This window comes from Grammomys surdaster, unplaced genomic scaffold (genome assembly GCF_004785775.1).
Source record: "Grammomys surdaster isolate TR1022 unplaced genomic scaffold, NIH_TR_1.0 372, whole genome shotgun sequence".
Taxonomy (NCBI): Eukaryota; Metazoa; Chordata; class Mammalia; order Rodentia; family Muridae; genus Grammomys; species Grammomys surdaster.
Window position 1 is genome coordinate 10,244,578 of NW_021604791.1, and position 22,282 is coordinate 10,266,859.

Consider the following 22,282-nt stretch of genomic DNA (forward strand, 5'->3'; position numbering starts at 1 on the left):
AGGAGGGCCACGTGACATGGCACTAAAGGGTCATAGCATTAGGAAGGTTGAGAACAACCGCTCTTTGGGTTTGGTAAGAGAGATCCTCCTGCTGTTCTGCCTTCAGGAACATAAGTAAACACACCCAATAAAGCAGAAAGTCTCTGCAGTAACAAACAAAGCACTTGAACTGTCAAAATGATCGGAAAGCAATTTACAGCTTCCTTAGAGTTTCTTCAAAAGAAGGTCCACAGGGATGTAGTTCTTAACAGAGCATTGAAAGTGTTAGCATGCTTTCTCCTTGGGAGAGCATAGTTCTCTCTCCCTTCATCTCACCCACATCCTACACCTGTTTGCAACTCTCACCAGGATCCTGACATGCCGTTCTTCCTCAGGAACGCTGACCTCTCATCCTACTCTCTGCCTTTCCAGAAACATTTCTCCCCAAATCCTTCACCTGCCTCTTCTAACATACAGCCTTGTCTGTCTTGTCTCAGAGGTTATGCTAAGGATCAGTGATTTTCATGTTATCCTAATCAAGAACAGAAAACACTAAATGCTGGGTAAAAGATGGTCAAAATCAGGACTTTTCCTGAAAAAAAAAAAACCCAAGGTCAACGGTTTAAAACACTCATATATGATGCATTTCGTATCTAACCTGCCTAATAATCATATGCCTGAGCATATGATTTCTAAATCTCTAAGAAAGAGGAAGTAGGATGCTATGTGAAGCAGTCTCATTCTCCAATAGTAAGAGTACAGGAGTCAGTTACTTATTTATAGAAGTTACTTACAGTAAACCTATCTAGGTTTGCTTTTCATCAGTAAGATCTCAGCTTACTTGTCTAAGGAGGTATATACCCATACAATGGATACCTTTGATTTGTGCAGGCTAAAGAAGGCGCATTTCTCGTGAGAGATTCGAGACACTTGGGGTCTTACACAATCTCGGTGTTTACAAGAGCTGGAAGGTAAGTAAGCATCTGTGTTCTCGATGACTTTAGAACTACTCCTTGGGATGATTTGATTCGTAGTGATACCATCGCATGGGGACTATGAGAGAGGGCTCACCCTAGGGAGGAGACTGCTAGACACTGGGATAACTATCCCAGTCACGCTGTACCTCTCATAATCTATTACATAACATGTAACACGATACATCTATTACAAAGCTTTCCTTCTCTTCCTTCTCCCAAGGAACCCTCTCCATCAAGGTAGATTAGTTGTGGCTGACACTGTTGGCATGGCCCTCAGACACCCCAGTCTTCTGTGGACTTGGCCTACACAGAGGGCTCCTGGGCTCCATAAGCTTCCTATGCCTATAGACCTAGGCTGTTCTACGGCTATGGGAACTTGTGATGATGCTGAAGGTACCTGAGAGGCAACACCTCAGGAATGTCCCATCCTGCCCCAAGTAAGGGAAGGGGCTGAGGAGCGAATACCTCAGTTTGTCTGCAGTTTCATGATGAAGTGCCAGCTGCTCAAAGCTGTGACCTGCTCAGCAGTGTGCCATGTGTGGACTTTGCCTTCCTCATCTCAGGCTTCAGATCCCTCGTAATGGAACTTCTCATTCGTTTAGTCAGCATTTAGCATTCAATAAATATTTTGTGTACTTCTTCATGAGCATTGCTCTATTGGGCATGAGGCTTGTCTCCTAAAGTTATGTTGAATATGAGGTACTGGTAAGACACCTGAGGATGTAGGTGTTTGTCCAGCCCATCCATCCTGTCATCAGCATGCAGTGTTGCCAGGAAGAGAACTTGAGCATCGGTGTCCCACTGCTTGACACACTGACTTCATTCTAAAGCAGTCTTTTGTGTCTCTAGTAACTGACATTTTCTTGATTCTAGGCATACACAGTCTTCAATAAAACATTATCAGATTAAAAAGAATGACTCAGGACAGTGGTACGTCACCGAAAGACACCTCTTCCCCTCAGTTCCCGAGTTAATCCAGTATCACCAGTACAATGCAGCTGGTAAGTGAGGCGTTAGGTCTGGTGGGAAGGGCTGGGGTTCAGTCCCTTGACGGGGAAGGCATGCATGGTTTCAGATAGCCAACAGCAGCAAACAACCCTGGACACCCAGGGCTTGAAATTCAATCTTTCTTGGGCAATGGTTGTTCTCATTGATATGTCTCCTACCCTCCTGCCCTGACCCCAGTCAAGGAGCAAAACTTGAGTTGCAGTTTTTGATTTCTACCAGATTAAAGATGGTAGATGACAGAGGAGAAGGGGACTTAGTTATGTATTTCTTCTGGAAGTTTACAGAGGGCTAAGTGAAACACAGTTTCAAATCTCTAAATGGTGAGGCTGCTTTCCTCTGCTCTCCCAAATCTACTCTTTTGTTTAGATAATTACAACAGGAAACTATCTTCAAGCTCCCCATCGTCTATTCTTTCTTGTTTTGAGAAAACACAAAAGTTATACAGAACCCAGGCTTTTGCTCTCACACTTTGATGTAAATATTCCAGACTATTGAACCTTTTCCTCAGCCCTCATTTGCTGTGTCTCCTTCTACAAACCTATCATTTGTGGAAAGACAAGGGGGTCTCAGAAACTTCTACCACAATGACACATCTCTGATCTTCAACCTGCACCTGATCTGTGCCAGGCCAGTTGGAGCTGGGGGGTTGGGGGGATGTCTTTACCTCAGCATCACAGATCTTGGTACTACCCCAGTGTAACTTTCTTTTGAAGATTTCATTCATGAAAAGTTGTGTATTGACCAAAAACAAAAGAAAACACCTTACCTGTGACACTGGTTCTGTACACAGAGGACGAATCCCAGGACGTCTGTGTCCACTTATGGGGTGAATCCATGTGGATTTCCAAGTGTCATCAGAGGCTTGGTTAGGGGAAGTGCAGGCGAGAGGGCTGGAGGCTGAGAACTGGGTTGGAGACACAACCCCCACCTCAGCAGGCCAGCCTGCTTTCTCCACACTGCTTCCTGTTTCCTTCCTTTAAAGAAAACACTTAAGAAAGAGAATTTATGTGGTGAGGTTACAAAATAATGAAAGACCAGGTTGGGCCAACACCAAGAGGTAGGAACAATAAACTGCTGACTTCGTAAATACTCTTGATTAATTACAGATGCAATCAATTTCATATCCTAGATATGTTCCTCCAGATCCCTGTTCTCCTCTGGTGTCAGGGCTGCCCTGATTAATCATAAGTCCCATGGGCAATTTCTATGAGTGTCATAACATTCTCATTGTCTCCAAAGCTCGCTTTCCTTCAATGTACCTCTCTGCTACTACCCGTGAGCTAACAAAAATGGCCACGTGAAGATTTCACTTTCTTGTTGAGACTCACTGCCCCCACCCAGTCTCTTTTGCGCCATCTCTTTCTCTCCCACTTTGCTGTAAAATGCAGTGCCCTCTGACACAGCTTACAAGACCCATCACAACCAGAATAATACACCCTTCTTGATGATAATTTCCTGCCTCTTCCTACCCGCTGCTCTTTGTTCAAGTACCCACCGCCATGGTTCACGCCTCTCTCTTCCCTCATGACTAGAGAGTCCTTTCGAGTTTCTCCTTAAGGGTCAACTCTATTTTTGGCAGATGCCATTCCTCCCAAAAGACTCCAAAAGACACAGACGTGCTTGGTGTTCTTGTCTGTGTCCCAGCTAGGCTGTGTGTAGCTTCACGTAGTATTTATTCCATTTTACATTCGAATGCTCTGGCTCTTCTTGTATTTCCTCACTGAGGGAGAGCTTCCTGGAGGAGGAATCATCATCTTAGGAATCACTGTCTTTGTATCAGCTGGGATCTTTGGGATTTACCTAGAAGAGAAGCCGGTACACTAGGTCTTAATCCCTCCTGATTTTCTGCTCACTAGACTTGTCTCTGCCTCCCGGCCTTTGTGCACACACTAGTCACCTGCTGGTGCTTTCCCTGCTGATCTTTGTGGGTGGCTCCCTTGTCAGTCACTGTCATCATCTTGTCTGAAAGGCCTCCCTACACCACCCATTCTCCCATCACTACATTTTATCCACTCTGTCTTGTTTACCATGGACTTTTTCTGGGGAGTACGCACACTGGTTTGTTTCCCACTCCCGTAGAGAGTGGGGTCCTTGAGGGCAGAGGCCATCAGCATCTCCTTCACCGCTGTCTCCCAACATCAAGATAGAACACGATCCAAGCCGGGCGGTGGTGGTGCACGCCTTTAATCCCAGCACTTGGGAGGCAGAGGCAGGCGGATTTCTGAGTTCGAGGCCAGCCTGGTCTACCGAGTGAGTTCCAAGACAGCCAGGGCTACACAGAGAAACCCTGTCTCGAAAAAAAAAAAAAAAAAAAGAAGAACACAATGCAAACAGACTAATTGAAGTCAGTAGCAGTAGAAGAAAGAAATAATGGATGTTTATTGATAAATTCACATTGGTTGTCTAGAACTTTTTCATCTTGACCCAATCATGTGACGTCTTACTCATTCTACTACGCTACTGTCAAAACAGAACAACAACAACAACAAAACAAACCCAAATTAACCCCAAATTCAAAACTATGTTTTCAAAGGATGTTCAATTTGATGATTAAGTGAATTTTTTGTAGCACTTTTGCAAATATCGAAATATCCTATTTTATAAGAGGAAACTTTAGGAGACTAATACAAACCTATGTTCTAAGAAATATAGTATACTTTATAATAGCAAAATCTCAGAAATATTTTGGGGTCTATTTATAGTCCTCAGTATGTATAAACTACATGCTTGGTATGAAAAAGTTACAATAAAACATTTATTTTTTTTGTACCATGTATGTACTACATACATGCTTCCAAATATTTAAAGAAAGTTTTGCCATATTGTTGCCAAAGTGAAAACAATTCATCTGTGCACACTGAGAATTTTGTGAGAGAACCGTTTTGTTAACTTTGTGTACAGTGAGTGTCTATTATGAAGATGTTTTTAAGTGGAGAAGAGAAAATGTTAATGACCCAGAGAATTGTTACACCTAACTATTTAAGGGCAAGTGCTACCTTTTACTATGCCTACTTCTTCCTTCTGTAACTAGTAACTAGGTTTGATATGCTCGTCTTTCTTTCTCCTCAGGTCTCATGTCCCGTCTCCGCTATCCCGTTGGGCTTCTGGGCAGCTGTTTACCAGCCACATCTGGGTTTAGCTATGGTAAAGTACACACATGTGCTGAGGGAAGACATCCATCCATCCATCCATTCATTCAGGAACCACCCCAAAGATTCTTCAAATTCTCAGTTCCTTTGAAATGGCTATCTGCATGTGTTTCCTTTAAAAATGTCAATCTCTTGCTGGAGAGGTTTAAATAATCCATCTCCCAGGACAATTTGTAGTCAGTAACAATGTTTCGTTTTAGCTTCGCATTTCACCCTGCTGTGTGAGGACCCGCCATCCTCCCATTTTTGATAAATAGCTACTATTCTCTGGATGTGAGGCTGTTGTTTTCTGGTTGCAAGGGTTGCTGGGAAATGATTGTTTTCCATGAGAGCCTACCAAAAAAGAGCCGCTGAACAGTTCCACTTCACTTTTGTTCAAACAGAACGAATAGGTGTAGCGGTCATTTAGATATTCCCTTTTATGATCAAATTCTCATCATTCTTAAAGTTAGATTCTATGCTTTTTTTTCTGACTGTTTTATTCTTTACACTTTCTTTTAAAGATTCATCTTTACTTTATGTGTACGAGTGTTTTGTCTACATGTGTGTAACAGTTCTTCATGCATGCTTGATGCTTGCAGAAGCCAGAAGAGGGAGGGAGCTGGGTTACCTAGAAATGGAGCTAAGGATGGTTTTGGGCCAGCACGTGGGTGCTGGAGACCGAGCTCTGGTCTTCTGCAGGAGCGGCAAGTGCTCTTAACCACAGAGTCATCGCTGCAGATGAGCAGACAAAATTATGAGTTGTTATTTATTAATATTTTCCTCTGTGATAATATTTGGTTAAGAAATTCTGTGCCACTGTCAAGGTCATAAATCTGTTCCTTCTGTCACCTTTACAATAGCATTTCGTTCCTGGGTTGGGGTTTACTTTCCAACACTGATACTAGGGGCTAAAGCTAATGCTGCTATGTGCATTATCCTAAAGTTCCAGCAGATGGCGGTGTTGTTGTAGAAAAAGTAGGTGCTAAGACGTTAAACTTTCATAGTTTCAAGGGTATTATTTTAAAAACAATTCTTTTTTTCCTCCCTTCCTGGCATGCTTATGAGAAATGAGAAATATACAATTACACAAATTTTACCTCAAACACATGTTTAGATGTATGTTGGTTAACAGTCTGGCAGTGGACATGTATATGATTATGTAGTACATGACTAGACCCATCCCTAAGGAGAGGCTATGCAAGACAGGAAAGGTGTTTAGCAGTGGAATGAGAATGGTAGGAGGAACTGAAACAGGAAGAGGAAGTACCCCAGGAAGAGGAAGTACCCTAACCTTAGCACTCTAACAAAGCCAGGTTGGGAACATCCATGTTTTAGGTCCCACGACTAGCTTTGTTTAAAGAAGTACACGGGTATGTTTAATATAATGTTTTGATAGTCTCAGTGTTACATACTCCTGTTTCCAAGCAGGGAAATCTTTTAACCCTTTATGTCTTGGATTGTATATTAAGTTACAGATCCTTACCTGTATATCTTTAGCATCTATGTAAAACAAGGAGACAGGACTAAATAATTCTGAAATCCTCTCTTTCTCTGTCTCTCTGTCTCTGTCTCTGTCTGTCTCTGTCTGTCTCTCTCTGTCTCTCTCTGTCTCTCTCTCTCTCTCCATCCCTTATTCATTTTTTAACATGAGTCATTTGCTTTTCTAGAAAAATGGGAGATAGATCCGTCAGAACTGGCTTTTGTCAAAGAGATCGGAAGTGGTCAGTTTGGGGTAGTCCACTTAGGAGAGTGGAGAGCACATATCCGGGTCGCCATCAAGGCCATCAATGAAGGTTCCATGTCTGAAGAAGATTTCATTGAGGAAGCCAAGGTGATGATGTGAGTACAAAGCCCCGCCCCATGTATACATGGTCCCGCCCCCTGGACTCTCAGACAGAACCTGGACTTTGGAATCAGACACACCTGCACCTGGGTCACAACTCTCCCCAAGCCCTTTATGTAACCTAGGCAAATGACTTAACCGTTGTGTGACACACATGAACTACGTCACCCTCAAGTCTCCAGGGTCCTCGCCTATAAAATTGGGAATAATGGTACTTCTGGCATTGGATCTAGGCGTGAGTTAATGAAATAGTCAATGAGAAAGACAAGGAAAGTATATTATGTTCAGCTCATTGGTAGGTGCTGAATAAATCCTAGTTAGTTTCCTGGTGTTTTGTTTTGTCCTCACACAAACCAATATTTTGGTTGTGGCTTGTTACTATAATCTGACCTCGGACCAGGAAGGCTCAAATCAACATTCTCCTCAGCAGTGCATCAAAGCAGAACAAAACCAGGCATCCTCACCTCAACTGTTCTGTTGTGCAGAGTATGTAGCTCTGCCCTGAAGGGAGGCAAAATGAACAGAGACTAGATAGTCACCCGAGTGATGAGCTAGAACCCGTCTCCACGGAGACAGAGCAACTATGACTTTGAGTGTTTTTTAAGCTCTCACCCCAAGTGTCCTATCAAAACATCCTTTCTACTACCCAATTACAAGAGAATGAAATGGAATTACAGTAAACACAGTTGTCCGGGGACATCAGCTTCCCAGGGATGTTGCTGTTGTGTTGTTATAGTTGTCATCGTCACACCGTACCTGGAACACCCGTCGCTGATCTGTGCTCTCTGATCAGGGAGTTCTGTAACCCAAGGACAGAAGAGTAGTAGTGTGACTGGATTAAACACCATCTGAAAAGAACAAATGGGAGACGGACAGCTCTAGGTTCAAACCGTCTCACAGTCTTTTCTGAACATGAGGAGATGAGGGGCTTCTTGAATGAGACAACCCTGGTTGGGAACTCAGGAAGTCAGACTTTCTGAGGATGAACAGTTGTGTGACTAGGAGAAAAACTTCCTACAGGCAGAGATGCGTGTGTGTAGAAATGTGTGTTCCTGCTCCCTGCCATTTTACTTTCTTTACACACATATCGGTCCTTGGTTAGAGACATGTCATGACTCACTGCAGGACAAATGTATTTACATTTCTAGCCAGTAAAGCTATTTCCTTGGGACTGGAATGTTCCCCGATGCTCATAAGACTTTCGAAGCTGATAAAACTTAACATGATTCAGGAGTCCAGGAATTTATAAGAGTCACAAGCCCCTCCACAGGGTCACCAAAACAGTAATTGCTAGGAAGAGGATTTTCTCTACTGTAGCTAGCTAAAAGTTGTGTAAGGAGCTCCAGGTGCGTGTGTGGGTGCCTGAGTGGGTGCGTGTGTGGATGTGTGCGTGGATGCGTACGTGCATGTGTGAGTGTGCTGTTGTTGAATTGGAGAAGCCTATTAGAAGATTAAAGATGACTAAGTGGTAGTCAGGTAAATGCATGAGGCTAGAGTTCAGGAAAGAGGTCAGGACGGAGGGCATGCATTGGAGAATGGTCCCCAAAGATGATACTGAGAACCATGAAACTTGATTCTGTTACCGAGGGAAGAGAAGAGTTAGTAAAGGATATCAGGAGATGTCCTCGCCTCCCATGTCTCAGGATGCTCTTCCAAGGGAAGACATGGGTGCTCAGGAACCTTACACAAAGAATGAAAAAAAAACTTTTGAAAATACTTTAAAAGAATTAAATTATCTGGTATCCATGAGAGAAGAGGCCCTTGGTCCTGTGAAGGCTTGATGCCCCAGTGTAGGGGAATGCCAGGGTGGGGAGGTGGGAGAGGGTGGGTGGGTGGGTGAGCACCCTCATAGAAGCAGGGGGTAAGGGGTTGGGTTAGGGGGTTTGCGGAGGGGAAACTGGGAGAGGGGATAATATTTGAAATGTAAATAAACAAAATATCCAATAAGAAAAGAAGAAATCTACCAATTGTCCTACAGTGAGTCGTGACATGTCTCTAACCAGGGACATGTGTAGAGAAAGCAACATGACAGGAACAGGAACACACATTTCTGCTCACAGGCTCCTCCACCAGTGTGAAGTTTTTGTCCTATTTGTTCAACTGAATCACATATGAGGGTTTATTTACCTGCCTTTGCCTTACTTCCAATAGACATCTGTCTTATCTCAGACACATTTTAACAGTTGCCCTAGTAAGTGAATGCTGTGTAATGTTACAGTTCTCAAATACTTCCATGAAGTTATATAGTCTTGGATTTCTTATGGTTTGAAATGTTTCATTCTGAGATGTGCTGTCCTGACATCTTTCTGTACACACGCAAACTGCATTCCTTACCTGGAAGCGTGCTTATGGACTTGAAGGATAAATCGAAGTCTGTCGAATATACACTTTCTTCCTCTCTCTGTCAGTCTCTCTGTCTCTACCTCTCTTTCCCTCTCATTTTATCTTTATGATTGATAAAAAGAGCATTTCTAAGGTATTCTTCACAGCATTTCTGACCAACAGAACTGCTTATGATACATCTTTTAAAATTATAAAACATTAATTTGAAGTTTTTTTTCATGGTGGCCTAAAAGGTGTTTAGACATTGAATGATATATTTGGTGTGTGTGTAGGGGGGTGTGAAGCCTGGGTTTCCAAAAAGTATTGGGGCCGGATAGATTGCTCAGGTGTTACGGGTATGAGTTGCTCTTGCAGAATACCCAGGTTGAATCCCAGTACCCATTTGGTGGTTAACAACTATTTCTAACTACAGTTCAACATATCAGAAGCCCTCTCCTGGCCTCTGTGCTGTTGCTGGCACACGGTACTCAGACATATGTGCAGACAAAAACACCTATACACATAAAACAAAATACATATTAAATTCAAGAGCAATCCAGTTCACGGGTATGTTTCTTTCTTCAACAGGAAACTGTCACATTCGAGGTTAGTTCAACTTTATGGCGTGTGTATACAGCAGAAGCCCCTCTACATAGTGACGGAGTTCATGGAAAATGGCTGCCTGCTTGACTATCTCAGGGAGAGAAGAGGCAAGCTCCAGAAGGCGCTGCTCTTGAGTATGTGCCAGGACGTCTGTGAGGGGATGGCGTACTTGGAAGCAAGCTGCTATATTCACAGGGATCTGGTGAGTCGGAGGCTAATCCCTTCCTGTACCCACCTGCATGGGGATCGTTTTTAGTACTTTGAAGAATGTGCCTTTGGCCTTAGAACATTTTTTTTACTTCATGCATCTTATTGTGAAAGGTTAATTAATTTTCTTATCTGTTTTGAAATGCAGGGGGTTAAAGCCAAGGCCCTGCATCTGTTAAGCCTGCGTGCTATCCCTGACTTACATCTTCCAACCCTGAAACTTTAGTTTTAATTGGCCGTTAACGTTGTAACCACGTTGGAAATTACTCTAAAATATCTTTCACTAATTAACTACCTAATGAGCCAAATAACTACAACGATCTTTCCTCTCTTCTCTTCCTCATTCCCTTATTTCTTTTCCTTGTTTTTTTTCTTTCTTTTGACCAATGTCAAATTCCATACTCAATGTAAGTATTATGGCTCTGAGGGGGAAAGGTAGCCTAGCAGTTTGGAGCCAAGGAATGCCATAAAAATCACACGGCGCAACAAACCTCACCCAAGCGATGTATTGGGAAAGATACTAGAAGCAGGAGGCGAGAAGCCGCAGGGAGCTGAGCAAGAGGCAGGCTTTATATGGGGTTTCTTGGGGGCGGAGTTTCCTAGAGTGATGATTACCAGGATTGGGAATTGGGGGGATTTTAAGTCCTGAGTTTGGGGCAAGACAAGGGATTGGTGGGATTTTGAGCTCAGGCAGGGATTGGTGAGGTTTCCATGGTTTTCAAACCCGGAAATGAGCTCAGACCTTTTACCTTTTACCTGTCACACTTGTCACAGTGTTTCATGTATGCCGAGCGATCTGGGAGTTGGAGGTACAGCTAGCTGGGAAGGAACAGTCCCTGTAAATCTTACTCAGGGTGAAGTTGCCCTGTGTGGAGGTGGTTTGTGACAATACTGCAGGAATATTGTTGATATTCACAATGGCGACTAAAAATGCCCAGTGGTTCTGCTGGATAATGTTCAGAACATGCCTACTTAAAAGGGCTCTCTTACCCCGGACTGATTGCCAGTTGTCCCTCTCTGTGTCCTTGCTGCTGCATCCTGAGGAACACATCCAGATCACTGCGCATTGCTTCAAGGGACTCACACTGTTAAACTCAAGGGAAAACTTGAGAAGTCTATACAAATCCCCGATGCGGTCTCTTACAAATAGCATCTTGCTTTGGGGCTCACATTTCCCAGAGTGATCACGTTACAGCACTCATCCTTGAGACTGGAGGATCCCGGGGTGAGGCTGGAGGTGTAGTTACACTGCTTCCAGAACACCGTGGGAAATGGACTTATCTTGCCTTTAATTCAGAACACTCATGGCTTTATTAACTTAGTTTCACACGCTAGCTAATTACTTAGATTTCTTTGTACGGTTTAAAAAAAAACCTTTTGAGATAATATAATTCCATTTCTCTCTTCCCCTTCCTCTCTCCAAAGCTTCCCATATACTACCCCTGCTCTCCTTCAAATTCATGGCCTCCTTTTCCATTAATGGCTATTGCTGTATACATGTGTATGTATGTGCACACACATTCAAAGATGTAACCTGCTCAGTCCATATAATTGGCGTGTGTCAAAACTTTTCCTATGGAGATGCTACACACATGTCTACTCACCCCAGATAGGGAATCCATGATGCACCAAAGTATGGGTATAACCAAAGTCCAATACGGTGAACCAATGAGGTTTTTTGGGGGGGGGTTACTTACAGGGATATGGGCTACTTATACTTTTGAGTAGAAATAACTCAAAGATGGCTGCATCACCAAGGCCCACCCCAGCATGAGTTAGAGCTCATAAAGCTGGGAACCGGGAGCACACTGCACAGCCTGCAGGCAGCTCAGCAGGGTGGAGAGTGTCCTTTCCAGGTGCCTCAGTTGATCTAAACTTCTTCCAGGGGCTCAGCTGGTTTCTGCTTCTTCCACACATCTGGTGTGATCTCAAGGGCCTTCTTTATAATTCAGCTTTAACTGAGAAGGACTCTCAGCTTTTATTGCTTACTCTGGCAGGGATGGACCTAGTGAACCTGGTCAGTTTCAGGGACTTCCTGAAGCTATTTTGAGTTGTTTACCTTTCTGTTTAAGGAACTTCCTTTAGGATGGAAAGTTATACAACAGTATGTTAGGTGTGTATGTGTGTGTGTGTGTGTGTGTGTGTGTGTGTGTGGCTGACCCTTTGGCATGAATAACCTATTAGTGTGCTTTTCCCTGGGAAAGACCACCTCTCCCAGCATTCCTCAGTTGCTCACAGTTCTTTATGTTTGCAGGGCTGAGGCTTCACGGGCATTCCTCCATCCACTTCAGCAAGTCCATTGGTGTCATCCTTGTTCACCCTACATTTGGGCAGGCATATTGCTGGGATTCTTATGAGTGCATCTTCAGTTACTAGAAGATCAAAACCTATACTCATGAATGATAATAACAGTGTTAAGAACATGAATTGTAGGGCTGGAAAGATGGCTCAGTGGTTAAGAGCGCTGACTGCTCTTGCAGAGGTTCTGAGTTCAATTCCCAGAAACCACATGGTGGCTTACAACCATCTGTAATGGGATCTGATGCCCACTTCCGATGTGTCTGAAAATAGCTGCAATGTACTCACATACATAAAATAAATAATCCTTTAAAAAATAACCATTGGACTGAGCACAGTCCCCACAATGGTCCCCAATGGAGGAGTTAGAGAAAGGACTGAAGGAGCTGAAGGGGTTTGCAACCCTGTAGGAAGAACAACAATATCAACCAACCAGAATCCCCAGAGCTCCCAGGGACTAAACCAACAACCAAAAAGTACACATGGAGGGACTTATGGCTCCAGCTGCATATGAAGCAGAGGATGGCATTGTTGGGCATCAGTGGGAGGAGAGGCCCTTGGTCCTGTAAAGGCTTGATTCCCCAGTGTAGGGGAATGCCAGGGTGGGAAGGCAGGAGTGGGTGGGTGGGGGAGCACCTTCATAGAAGCAGGGGGAGGTAGGGTGGATGGATAGGCAGATTCTGGGGGACTGGGGAAAGGGATAACATTTGAAATGTAAATAAAGAAAATATCCATTTTTTTTTTTTTTTAAAAAGAGCATGACTTGTAGAGGAAAGGTTCTCAAACTTCAACTTTGCTGTGTGTGAGCATCGCCTGGGAACTTTGTGTAAAAGTTTCAAAACCCAGATCATAACCGCACCAGTTAAGTCAGAGTGTCTGGAAATGAAAGGGTGGCATCAATATGCAGTCCAGCTTGTAGCCCGCCGCAGCCTGGCTTGGAGTCTTCCTTTCTTTGCTTACTAGCTCCATGGCCCTGAAAGACCCAGTTAAGTCGGAAAGTGGTTTTCCATAGATGACCTCCTCCTTGTGGGCCTGTTGAGAGGACTGCATCAATTAGTGTGTGCAAGTGCCCAAAGCAGTGGCTGTCCCACAAGGGCTCTCTGCAGTACTGGTGCCACCATTGACGGTGATCACTGTTTAGTGCACATTCCCCAGAGCTATTGACGCAGCTCTCCGTGGATGGGCACAGTTTCCCATCCACTTCACTCCCTTCCCTGGCCATGAAGGTTTCTTTCCCTGATAAGGAATAGAATCAAAACTCAGTGGATCCACGGTCCCTAGCATCCTGTCCGCTCCAGGTGGCTTCAGACCAATTCTCCTGCCCTTGGATTAACCCCTACTCTCCACTGATAAGTTTCTTCATATTCTGCTTTATCTACTGCACTGTATATGAAACACATCAGCCCATAATGGGTGCTTTTCCTGTTGGGGACTTTTCTTATGGTTTGTATTTGAGATAGCTGCTGGCACTTTCTGGTACCTTCCAAACTGGCTCTTCTGGATCACTGTTTTAAAGCTTGTTGCTATTGTGACTGGACGCTTTAAAGCTCAAATTCACTGACAGGAGAACAGGTCTACCAAATAGTTCATCTACATGAGACTGACCAAGATGAGGACTTCCTCTATGAAGTATGCTGAAAATGAGTTATTCTGACTGCAGCCAGACTGACTTGGCATTATATTTAGTTCATTGTGATAAAAATGAAGTAGAGGGGTCAGGAGAGGTGGCTTGGTGGTTAAGGGTAGTTGCTACTCTTCCAGAGGACCTGGGTTTGATTCCCCGCAGCCACATGGCAGCTTAGAACTATCCAGTTCCAGAGGACCCAACACCTTATTTTTGACCTGCACAGGCAAAACACCCATAAACATAAAATAGAAATAAATTTTGAAAAGAAATATAAAATTATTACTAGGAATCGCTCTACTCACTGAAAGGTTTTAATATATAATTTCTTAATTCTTATTACCCAACGGAGAGCCCGAATATACAACATAACTGTCTCATCTGTCATATATGTCAGACTTTTATCACTTAAATAAAAGAATGTTAAGATGTTTTATGCCAAGTACTTAGCTTATCATTTATTAAACTAATCTTCATATTTATAAGGATACTTGTTGGAAAAGATTAAATTTTAAAAATTGTTACCATTCAATTTTAACTTTTTTTTATTTCTTTATTATTATTTATTTATTTATTTATTTATTTTGCACTCCAGATTTTATCCCCCTCCCTGTTCCACCCTTCAACTATTCCCCATACCTCCAACCCTGTCTCCACGAGGCTGTGTCTACCCTCTATCCCCCACCCCACCTGACTTCTAAACTCCCTGGGGCTTCCAGTTTACTGAGGGTTAGGTGTATCATCCCTGATTGAACACAGACGCAGCAGTCCTCTGCTGTATATGTGTTGGGGGCCTCATATCAGCTGGTGTACGCTGCCTTTTTGGTGGTCCAGTGTTTTGTGACATTGAATAATCATTAAAGTTCGTGGCATACAAATAAAGCTATATATATATATATATATATCACTAATAGACGTCACCACAAAATTCACATGGCTACTCATGCAGACAGGTAATGTAAAGAAACTAAGGAAAATGAAAGTAGAGACTTCTGGAAGAAGGACCCATGACTGATGTTTCTCTTCTTTCTACAGGCTGCCAGGAACTGTTTGGTCAGTTCTGCCTGTATAGTGAAGATCTCGGACTTTGGGATGACGAGGTATGTGACATCTCTGTCTTTCTACTTTGCCCACTCGTAAGAGGGAGTCTTGTGCTTTCAAAAACAAACAAACAAACAAACAAACAAACAAAACAAAACATTTAGTGTGTGCGCGAGTGTGAGCACATGTACAGGTACAATTTGTGAGACTCAGTTCTTCCCTGGTACCCTACCAATTCTTTGTATTAAGCACCTTTTCCCTCAAAGCCATTTCGCTAACCAAGTCTTCCACGTTCATTCTTGCAAACTGAAGTTGCTATCACCCCCTTTTTTTTTCCTGCTCTGAGGAAAGTGTCTCTGTGAGGAAGGTATCCGTGTGGGCTAAGTGTTCACATGATTGCATAGCTCAGACTGCTTTGGATTTCAGGACGGGTGCTAGCTCTACCTGCGGGGGATGTTTGCTGTGGCCTGTTCTTGCCGTCCTCTTTCAGGTTGTTGTTGATACAACTATGGGAGATCTTAAAATGGAAACAAGAATTTCTCAGTCCATTCAAATAAGTGTGATCAAGTAAATGCATTTTTCATGATGAATGAAATTTTTGAAAGTGAAATGTGTATTTGATTAGGTCACCATCAGACACTGTATAACCATGTTTGGAAGCTGGTTTTAGTTATCACTGGGATAAACCTAACCACATATATGTACAAGAATTTTTTTAAAAAACATTTTGAGCTCTCCTTTTTTTTTTTTAGAACTCCAGAAATTTAACCCTAGTGAATTCCAGATATTTTTTCCTGCATTCTTCAGCAGTCCAGGTTTTAAGAGTCTCATGGGGGGATGGTACTGTCATGGAGGTGACCTTCCTGGTCCTGTTGTAATGTGCACACCAAGATCTGTGCAGCCATAGTCTTCGCACTTTCACTCTGCCTGGCTGTTTGCACAGGTGGCTGTTGAATGTCTACATAGAAGATTCCTCCAGAAAGTTCCATGGGGCTGACGAAGGTCTGGTTTACTGAGGCATGTCAAGACCCATTTGTTTTCCAGAATCTTTCTGCCTTTCCTGAGGCTTTACTTAGGTAGAGGACACCAGTTCTGTGTTGCTCTTTAGCCCCACCAACCTCCTGTGGGGACAAGAACTTTCTCACTTGGAGGCCTGTTCCCCCACCCCACCCCCAAGCATCTTCTTAATAGATCTAGTTTTTTTTCCTCTAAAGTCTAATCTAAAGACTCTGTAAATCAGTTACAAAGCAACCCCCCTCCTCTGTTTCCTCTTATACAGTCTTTCCTTTTGAAACAGGGTCTCTTTATGTAGCCCTGGCTGTCCTGGAACTCTATGTAGACCAGACTGGTCAAGAACTCACAGAAACCACCCTGTTTCTGCCTCACAAGTGCTGAAATTAAAGGTGTCCACCAGTATACCCAGCTTTATAGTCTTTAAAAGATTTTTTTTTCTTCAGACTTTATTTTTATTTTCTGTATGTAGGAGTCTCACCTGAATGCATGTCTGTGTACCACATGCATGCAGTGCCTGCAGAGACCAGAAGAGGGCATCAGATTACCTGGAACTGGAGTTACAGATAGTTGTGAGCCACCTTGTGGGTGCTGGGAATAGAACCTGGGTCCTCTGGTAGAGCAGCCAGAGTTCTTAACCACTGGGCCATCTCTTCAACCTCACTTAGTCTTTACAGAGGAGGGGTTAAAGGGGAAATGCGATAGAATATGTGGGGAAAAGTGGAAGCTTGCAGACAGCAATAATAAATAACTTAAAAACATTATTGCATATTCAAGAGATCAAAGTCAGCTGTCTCTTTTCCCATGTGCTTCATATTCCTGCGTATGAGTCTTAAGAAAAGTTATTCCTAATCTGTGTAAAATGTACATTATAATATACTGGATTTTTTTCATATCAGAAGTATTATAAGGACATACTGTTATTTCCCCCTTTTTGGTGCCACAACATGTAAGTAAATGAGAGAAAATGTGCCACCCATTTTGGATCCATGTTTTATGATGTACGTGGCTTTTCATGTATCATTGACTACCTTGTCCGTTTTACCTTTACTGTTAGAGCACAGGGCAGTTTCTTTGCAGAATTGAGACTGGACTCTAAAGAATATAAGTACTTGCTCAGTGTTGGAACTGTAGAACTGTAGTTTTCAGAGACCCAGTGAAATCGAGGAGGCCTGGTTCTAGAGGGGGAAACAAAGAGCTATTTCACTGTCTGCCATCAAGAAGACAGGATGCATAAGCCCTTTCTAGAGGAAACCAGTGTTTTAGCAGATTGGAGCTGACGAAGGTGTTTAAAGTAATTAGGCCTTGGAGGCCCTTAACACAGTGTGCTCGAATCCTCTGGTGGCAGGTACGTTTTGGACGACGAGTATATCAGTTCTTCTGGAGCTAAGTTCCCAGTCAAGTGGTGCCCACCTGAAGTTTTTCATTTCAACAAGTACAGTAGCAAGTCTGACGTCTGGTCGTTTGGTGAGTACGTTTGCTGTCGCTAGAAGGCAGCCTTCTCTTTTCAACTCTTGCTTCTTTGTTTTTTGATAGGATGTAGCACTCTTTATAAGTCTTCCTGTAACTTCTTTAGCCACTGGAGTCACGCACCTCCCCGCACAGCTCCGCTCTCTGGGTCTTTTCCTTCCGCAGCAAGTGCTTGCCGTGAAGCTGTAACAAGATGGCTACAGGGAAGGCAAACACAGCCAAAACTCCCATATCGCAGAGGCCTGGAGGAAAGGACCTGTGTCACCACTGAGTTTCCAGTGTGTTTACTAAACTCTCTTGTTTAGTTATGCAGAAGCTCATCTCTTTTCCAGCTTGACAATTTGAACTTAACATCTGGATTAGGAAAAATAGCCCACACCCTTCACCTTATAGTTTTAAGGCTTATGGGATTTGCACCTTGGTTTCTTGGGATCCTTGCACCTTGGCTTTCAAGGGCTGGAGTAGATTAACATCTTGCAATTTGAATGAAACCATGGTTTTGGTTCCAAGTGACTCTTGTTTTTGCATGTTTCATTTGCAGGAGTTTTAATGTGGGAAGTTTTTGCAGAAGGAAAAATGCCTTTTGAAAATAAGTCAAATTTGCAAGTAATAGAAGCCATTTCTCAAGGTTTCCGGCTGTATCGTCCTTACCTGGCCCCCATGACCATATACAGAGTCATGTACAGTTGCTGGCATGAGGTAGGTGTCTCTTATTACCGAGACTGTACCATGGCAGCCAAAACTGCCTGTTTCCTGGTCATGCCCTGAGAGTCAGTACATCATTTCTCTTATGATGTCTCTCAACCCCAGTCTCAAGTCCATTTCGTTTTTCACAATGGACTTTCATCTGGGAGCTCAAGCCTTTCCAAGTCTTGTCTGTCTGAGATTGGTTCTTGCAGAGACTGGATGTTTCTCACGCCTCTTAATTAGATGATTTATTATCCTGTAGAACCGAGTGACAGAACTAAGAACAGAATCTGGTTTGTTGAACTTCCTTACAGAGGATGCTGTTTCATTCACTGAGCTTCGCTTCTGTTCACCTCCACATTCAAGGGCTTCATCTCCCCCTGGCATGTAAGACTCCTGATAGAGAGATTAAACCAGAATAGAAACAAAAGGCAGACTATGCTGGGAGCCACCACTTGGGAAACCATCACTTAGGAGCTGCTCTTTTTGTTGAAATGCCAAGATTAAAAATGAAGCCGGAGGGGTGGGTTCTATGCCCTCCTCATCCCCCCTCCCCCTGTCTCCTTTTCTGGCCATCTATTCAACAGCCCTCTTGTTCTCATCAGACTGTGATTTTTGAGAACTCTGCTTGGTAGTTAGCAGGCTTAGCCCAGAAAAATCACAGCTTGGTGGTGGTGGTGGTGGTGGTGGTGGTGGTGGTGGTGGTGGTGGAGGTGGTGGTGGGTCTCCTGCTGCCTGAAACACAAACAAACTCACGTGCATCATTTGATTCCCAAACCACAAACACGGGGAACACCAGTGTTTCAAGAGTGATGGGACTGTTCATATTCCAGAGAAGTGTTTTATTTAGGAAGATCCCAGTATATGCAAATCGTCACGATTAGCTGTTCTACAAAGAATCATGACCTGAGAACTGTCAAGTAAGCTGTTAGCAGCAACAGGGGGGATGCCTTTCCCATCACAGTGTAAACAGCTTAGGTCAGGCGGATGGTGGCTGTGATGGTTTTGACTTAGAATTTTTCAACTTTATAATGCTACATTTCAAGAGCATCAAATGTTGATCTTTTCCTGGGTGAGTAGTATAAAGTAGGAGCCTCTACTGGGATGCTGGGAAGGAGCCCGAATTCTGGGCAGCCAGAAATCACGAGATTGAACACATGCTCACTGCAGATGTCGCTAAGCTGCAGTTTCTAGTAGAGTACTTGCATACAATGCATCTTTAGCGTATGACATTGTAAAAGCAGAATGGGTTTGTTAGGAGATGACTGTGTCCTAAATCAAGGAGCACTAATAAGCACACACATGTGCACAGGACATTGTGATCTTATATATTTATGAGCTAGAGAGGAGGAAGGGTGAACAGGAAGATCACAGAAGGAACAAGGAAACAGTCTCAAATTGCAGTCGGAAAATTTACTCGAACAATGCACACACACACACACACACACACACACTGAAATACAAAGCTCCTTTTTTTTCTAGTTCCAACTCTGACATAGCTATCTATCTATTTATTTATTTATTTATTTATTTATTTATTTATTTATTTGTAGAGGGTGAGTGAATAAAATGTAATTAATTGTGGAAGTCTAATAGCCTAAGTGAAGTCCCGAGGCTTGAGGATGGCCAATCTAATTGTATAGACGTTCACTGACATATATAGTTTGGGACTAGATAAATATTTGTTTGAATGGCTTCCTTAAACTGGCTGGTTTTGACTGTGAGATAATTGGAATAACATGAATTTACTATTCTTTTTTTTAAAGATTGTGTTACCATTGATAAACATGGCAGAGATTTTACCTGCTGAGCCTGAGCCTTCCTGAAAGGCCCTATGACTTCTTCCTGGATGCTCATCAAGTGTCAGGATGCGCTCACACTGTTTTCTACCTGCCCCCGCCCTCATTCCATTGCAGTGAGTAGCTCTCACTGCTGCGGGTTCCGAAGAGGCCAGCAGTGCCATGTCTTCCCCCCAGGCAGACAGAGCCAAAGCACATTGCGCAGTAAAACAGGGAAAGGTGCTCTGATCTCTGCTTCCGAGGTCAAAGGTTTGGTTGACTGTGGTCCAGGATCTACAGAGTCCCCGAAGGAGACTCGGAGATGTGCCTTTTGCCTTTTGGGGTTTCTTCCTGCTAGAGGGGGGCCAGTAGAGTAAACCAATGCGGATGTGGAATTGGGGACTTCACACTCTGTCTGAATCCTTGTCAGTTTCCAGAAGAAATTTCTCTCCAGGTAGAAATATTGTACGCATGCTCTGTCCATATACTAGATGTGAAAAGCGGCTAGTGTGATTGAAGAACCGAGTTGAAATACTTACTCCTCTAACATGTATTTACATAGCCACTGGTAAGTACCGTGTACAACACTGGCCGTTTTATCTGCACAGTTACTCTATACTGGTCCACGCTCACCCATGCCTACCTCACATGTAAATCATGCCACTGTGTGTCAGCCAAGGCATGCTCTTCTTCAGTTTGTGCAGAACCAGCATGAGCTGAAGTCTCTGTAAGTTCCACGGCTGCTGTCAGAGTAAGAAGCAAGCTGAGCTGACCGGCTCTCTTTCTGTTTTCCAGAACCCTAAAGGTCGTCCGACATTTGCTGAGCTGCTCCAGGTTCTCACAGAGATCGCAGAAGCTTGGTGACCTTAAGTGGAATGCCAGTCCACAGAGTCATCTTGCAAAATTGTCACAAGGTGAAATCATGGGCGTCTCTGATGGGAAATATCTCCAATAGGGTTGTTGACTCTTGGCAACGGAGCAAAGGTCACAGGCTTGTCACACTGATTTCAATGCAAAATATTCTGCTAGTAGTCTTTGTACAGGTGTGAGAGGGACTTCTGAACTACACTTCTGAGCTTCTTTTACATCTGTAAAAAAAAAAAAAAGCACACTCCACATCAGCCTTCTAAACGGCTTCTTCATGAGAGGCACCCTCATAACTCTTAAGTGTACACAGACCCCTGATTCTTCATAAAGCTAAGGTGACTTCTTTCTTGAGGACTGACATTTCTCTCTGGAGTGGTCCGTGCAGAGAGGGGGAAAAATTAGACTCTGCCAACTCATGGAATGAAGGAACCTTCCCAACAGTTTCATGTTTGGGGCTGCATAAATGTTTATAGAAAACATAGCTTTGGGAACCCTTGTGAACATTCTGGAAATGCCTTTTATAATCTTACCATTTGTTATTTAATAAACTCTTTGGATTATCATGGGGCCTAAGTTGGTACATTCTACTTTTAATACTGTTTAATATCTGAACCAAAGTGCTCTTTGAACATATCTTGGTAAAATGTCTGTTTCTAATGCTATCTGTTATCAGGAAAATCCAGAGCCCCCTTCGGTTCTGATAGTTCGTCCTTTGTATATGTGAGACGGAGTAACCTAAGACACCTCGTTCCCTTTTTTTTTTAATTAATTATTTTATTTATTTACATTCCAGCTGTAGTCCCCCTCCTAGTCCCCCCTCCCACAGTTCCTCATCCCATTTCTTCTCCTCCTTGCCTCCTAGAGGGTGTTCTCCACCCCATCTGGGCATCCTCCTTCCCTGGGGCATTAAGTCTCTCAGGGATTAGCATCTTCTTCCACAGAGGCCAGATCTCTGCTATATACGGAGGCCTCAGACCAGCCCATGTATGCTGTCTGGGTGGTGGCCCAGTCTCTGGGGACTCCCAAGGGTCCGGGTTAGTTGAGACTGTTGGTCTTACTACAGAGTCACCCTCCCCTTCAGCTTCTTCAGTCCTTCCCCCAATTCCTCTATAGAGGTCCCCAACTTCAGTCCAATGGTTGGGTGTCAGTATGTGTCTTTCTCAGTCAGGTGTTGGTAGAGCCTCTCAGAGGATGCCATGCTAGGCTCCTGTCTGTAAGCACACCATAGCATCAGTAGCAGACACCTCGTTTCTTATCGACTGTCTCTGATGCTTTCTGAAAGATGATTTATTCTATCCAAATGAGGAGGCCACAGAGGTGTCAACAATCAACAGTTACAGTTAAATCCTAGTTGATCTCTGAGCTTGGCGGCATACTCCTTTTAAAAAAAAAATTAAATTTCTTTTTTTTTTTTTAAGATTTATTTATTTGTTTCA

At 43.4% G+C, this 22,282-nt stretch overlaps 1 protein-coding gene across 6 annotated transcripts in view; it reads left to right on the plus strand.

Moving 5' to 3' along the window:
• The window catches only part of Txk (TXK tyrosine kinase), a 58,645-nt gene extending 37,236 nt beyond the window's left edge, over nt 1-21,409 (plus strand). For 3 of the 6 annotated variants that reach the window (XM_028780775.1, XM_028780778.1, XM_028780781.1), the window contains 9 exons: nt 871-950; nt 1,830-1,957; nt 5,034-5,108; nt 6,763-6,934; nt 9,849-10,065; nt 15,028-15,092; nt 17,393-17,511; nt 18,056-18,213; nt 18,516-18,848. In XM_028780775.1, the coding sequence (XP_028636608.1) occupies nt 871-950; nt 1,830-1,957; nt 5,034-5,108; nt 6,763-6,934; nt 9,849-10,065; nt 15,028-15,092; nt 17,393-17,511; nt 18,056-18,213; nt 18,516-18,623 (1,122 nt within the window). In that variant the 3' untranslated portion in view covers nt 18,624-18,848. Of the gene's footprint in view, nt 1-870; nt 951-1,829; nt 1,958-5,033; nt 5,109-6,762; nt 6,935-9,848; nt 10,066-15,027; nt 15,093-17,392; nt 17,512-18,055; nt 18,214-18,515; nt 18,849-20,774 lie in introns of those variants that run through there. The other 3 variants (XM_028780777.1, XM_028780779.1, XM_028780776.1) reach the window with 2 other exon arrangements.
• The last annotated feature ends 873 nt before the right edge of the window (nt 21,410-22,282 follow it).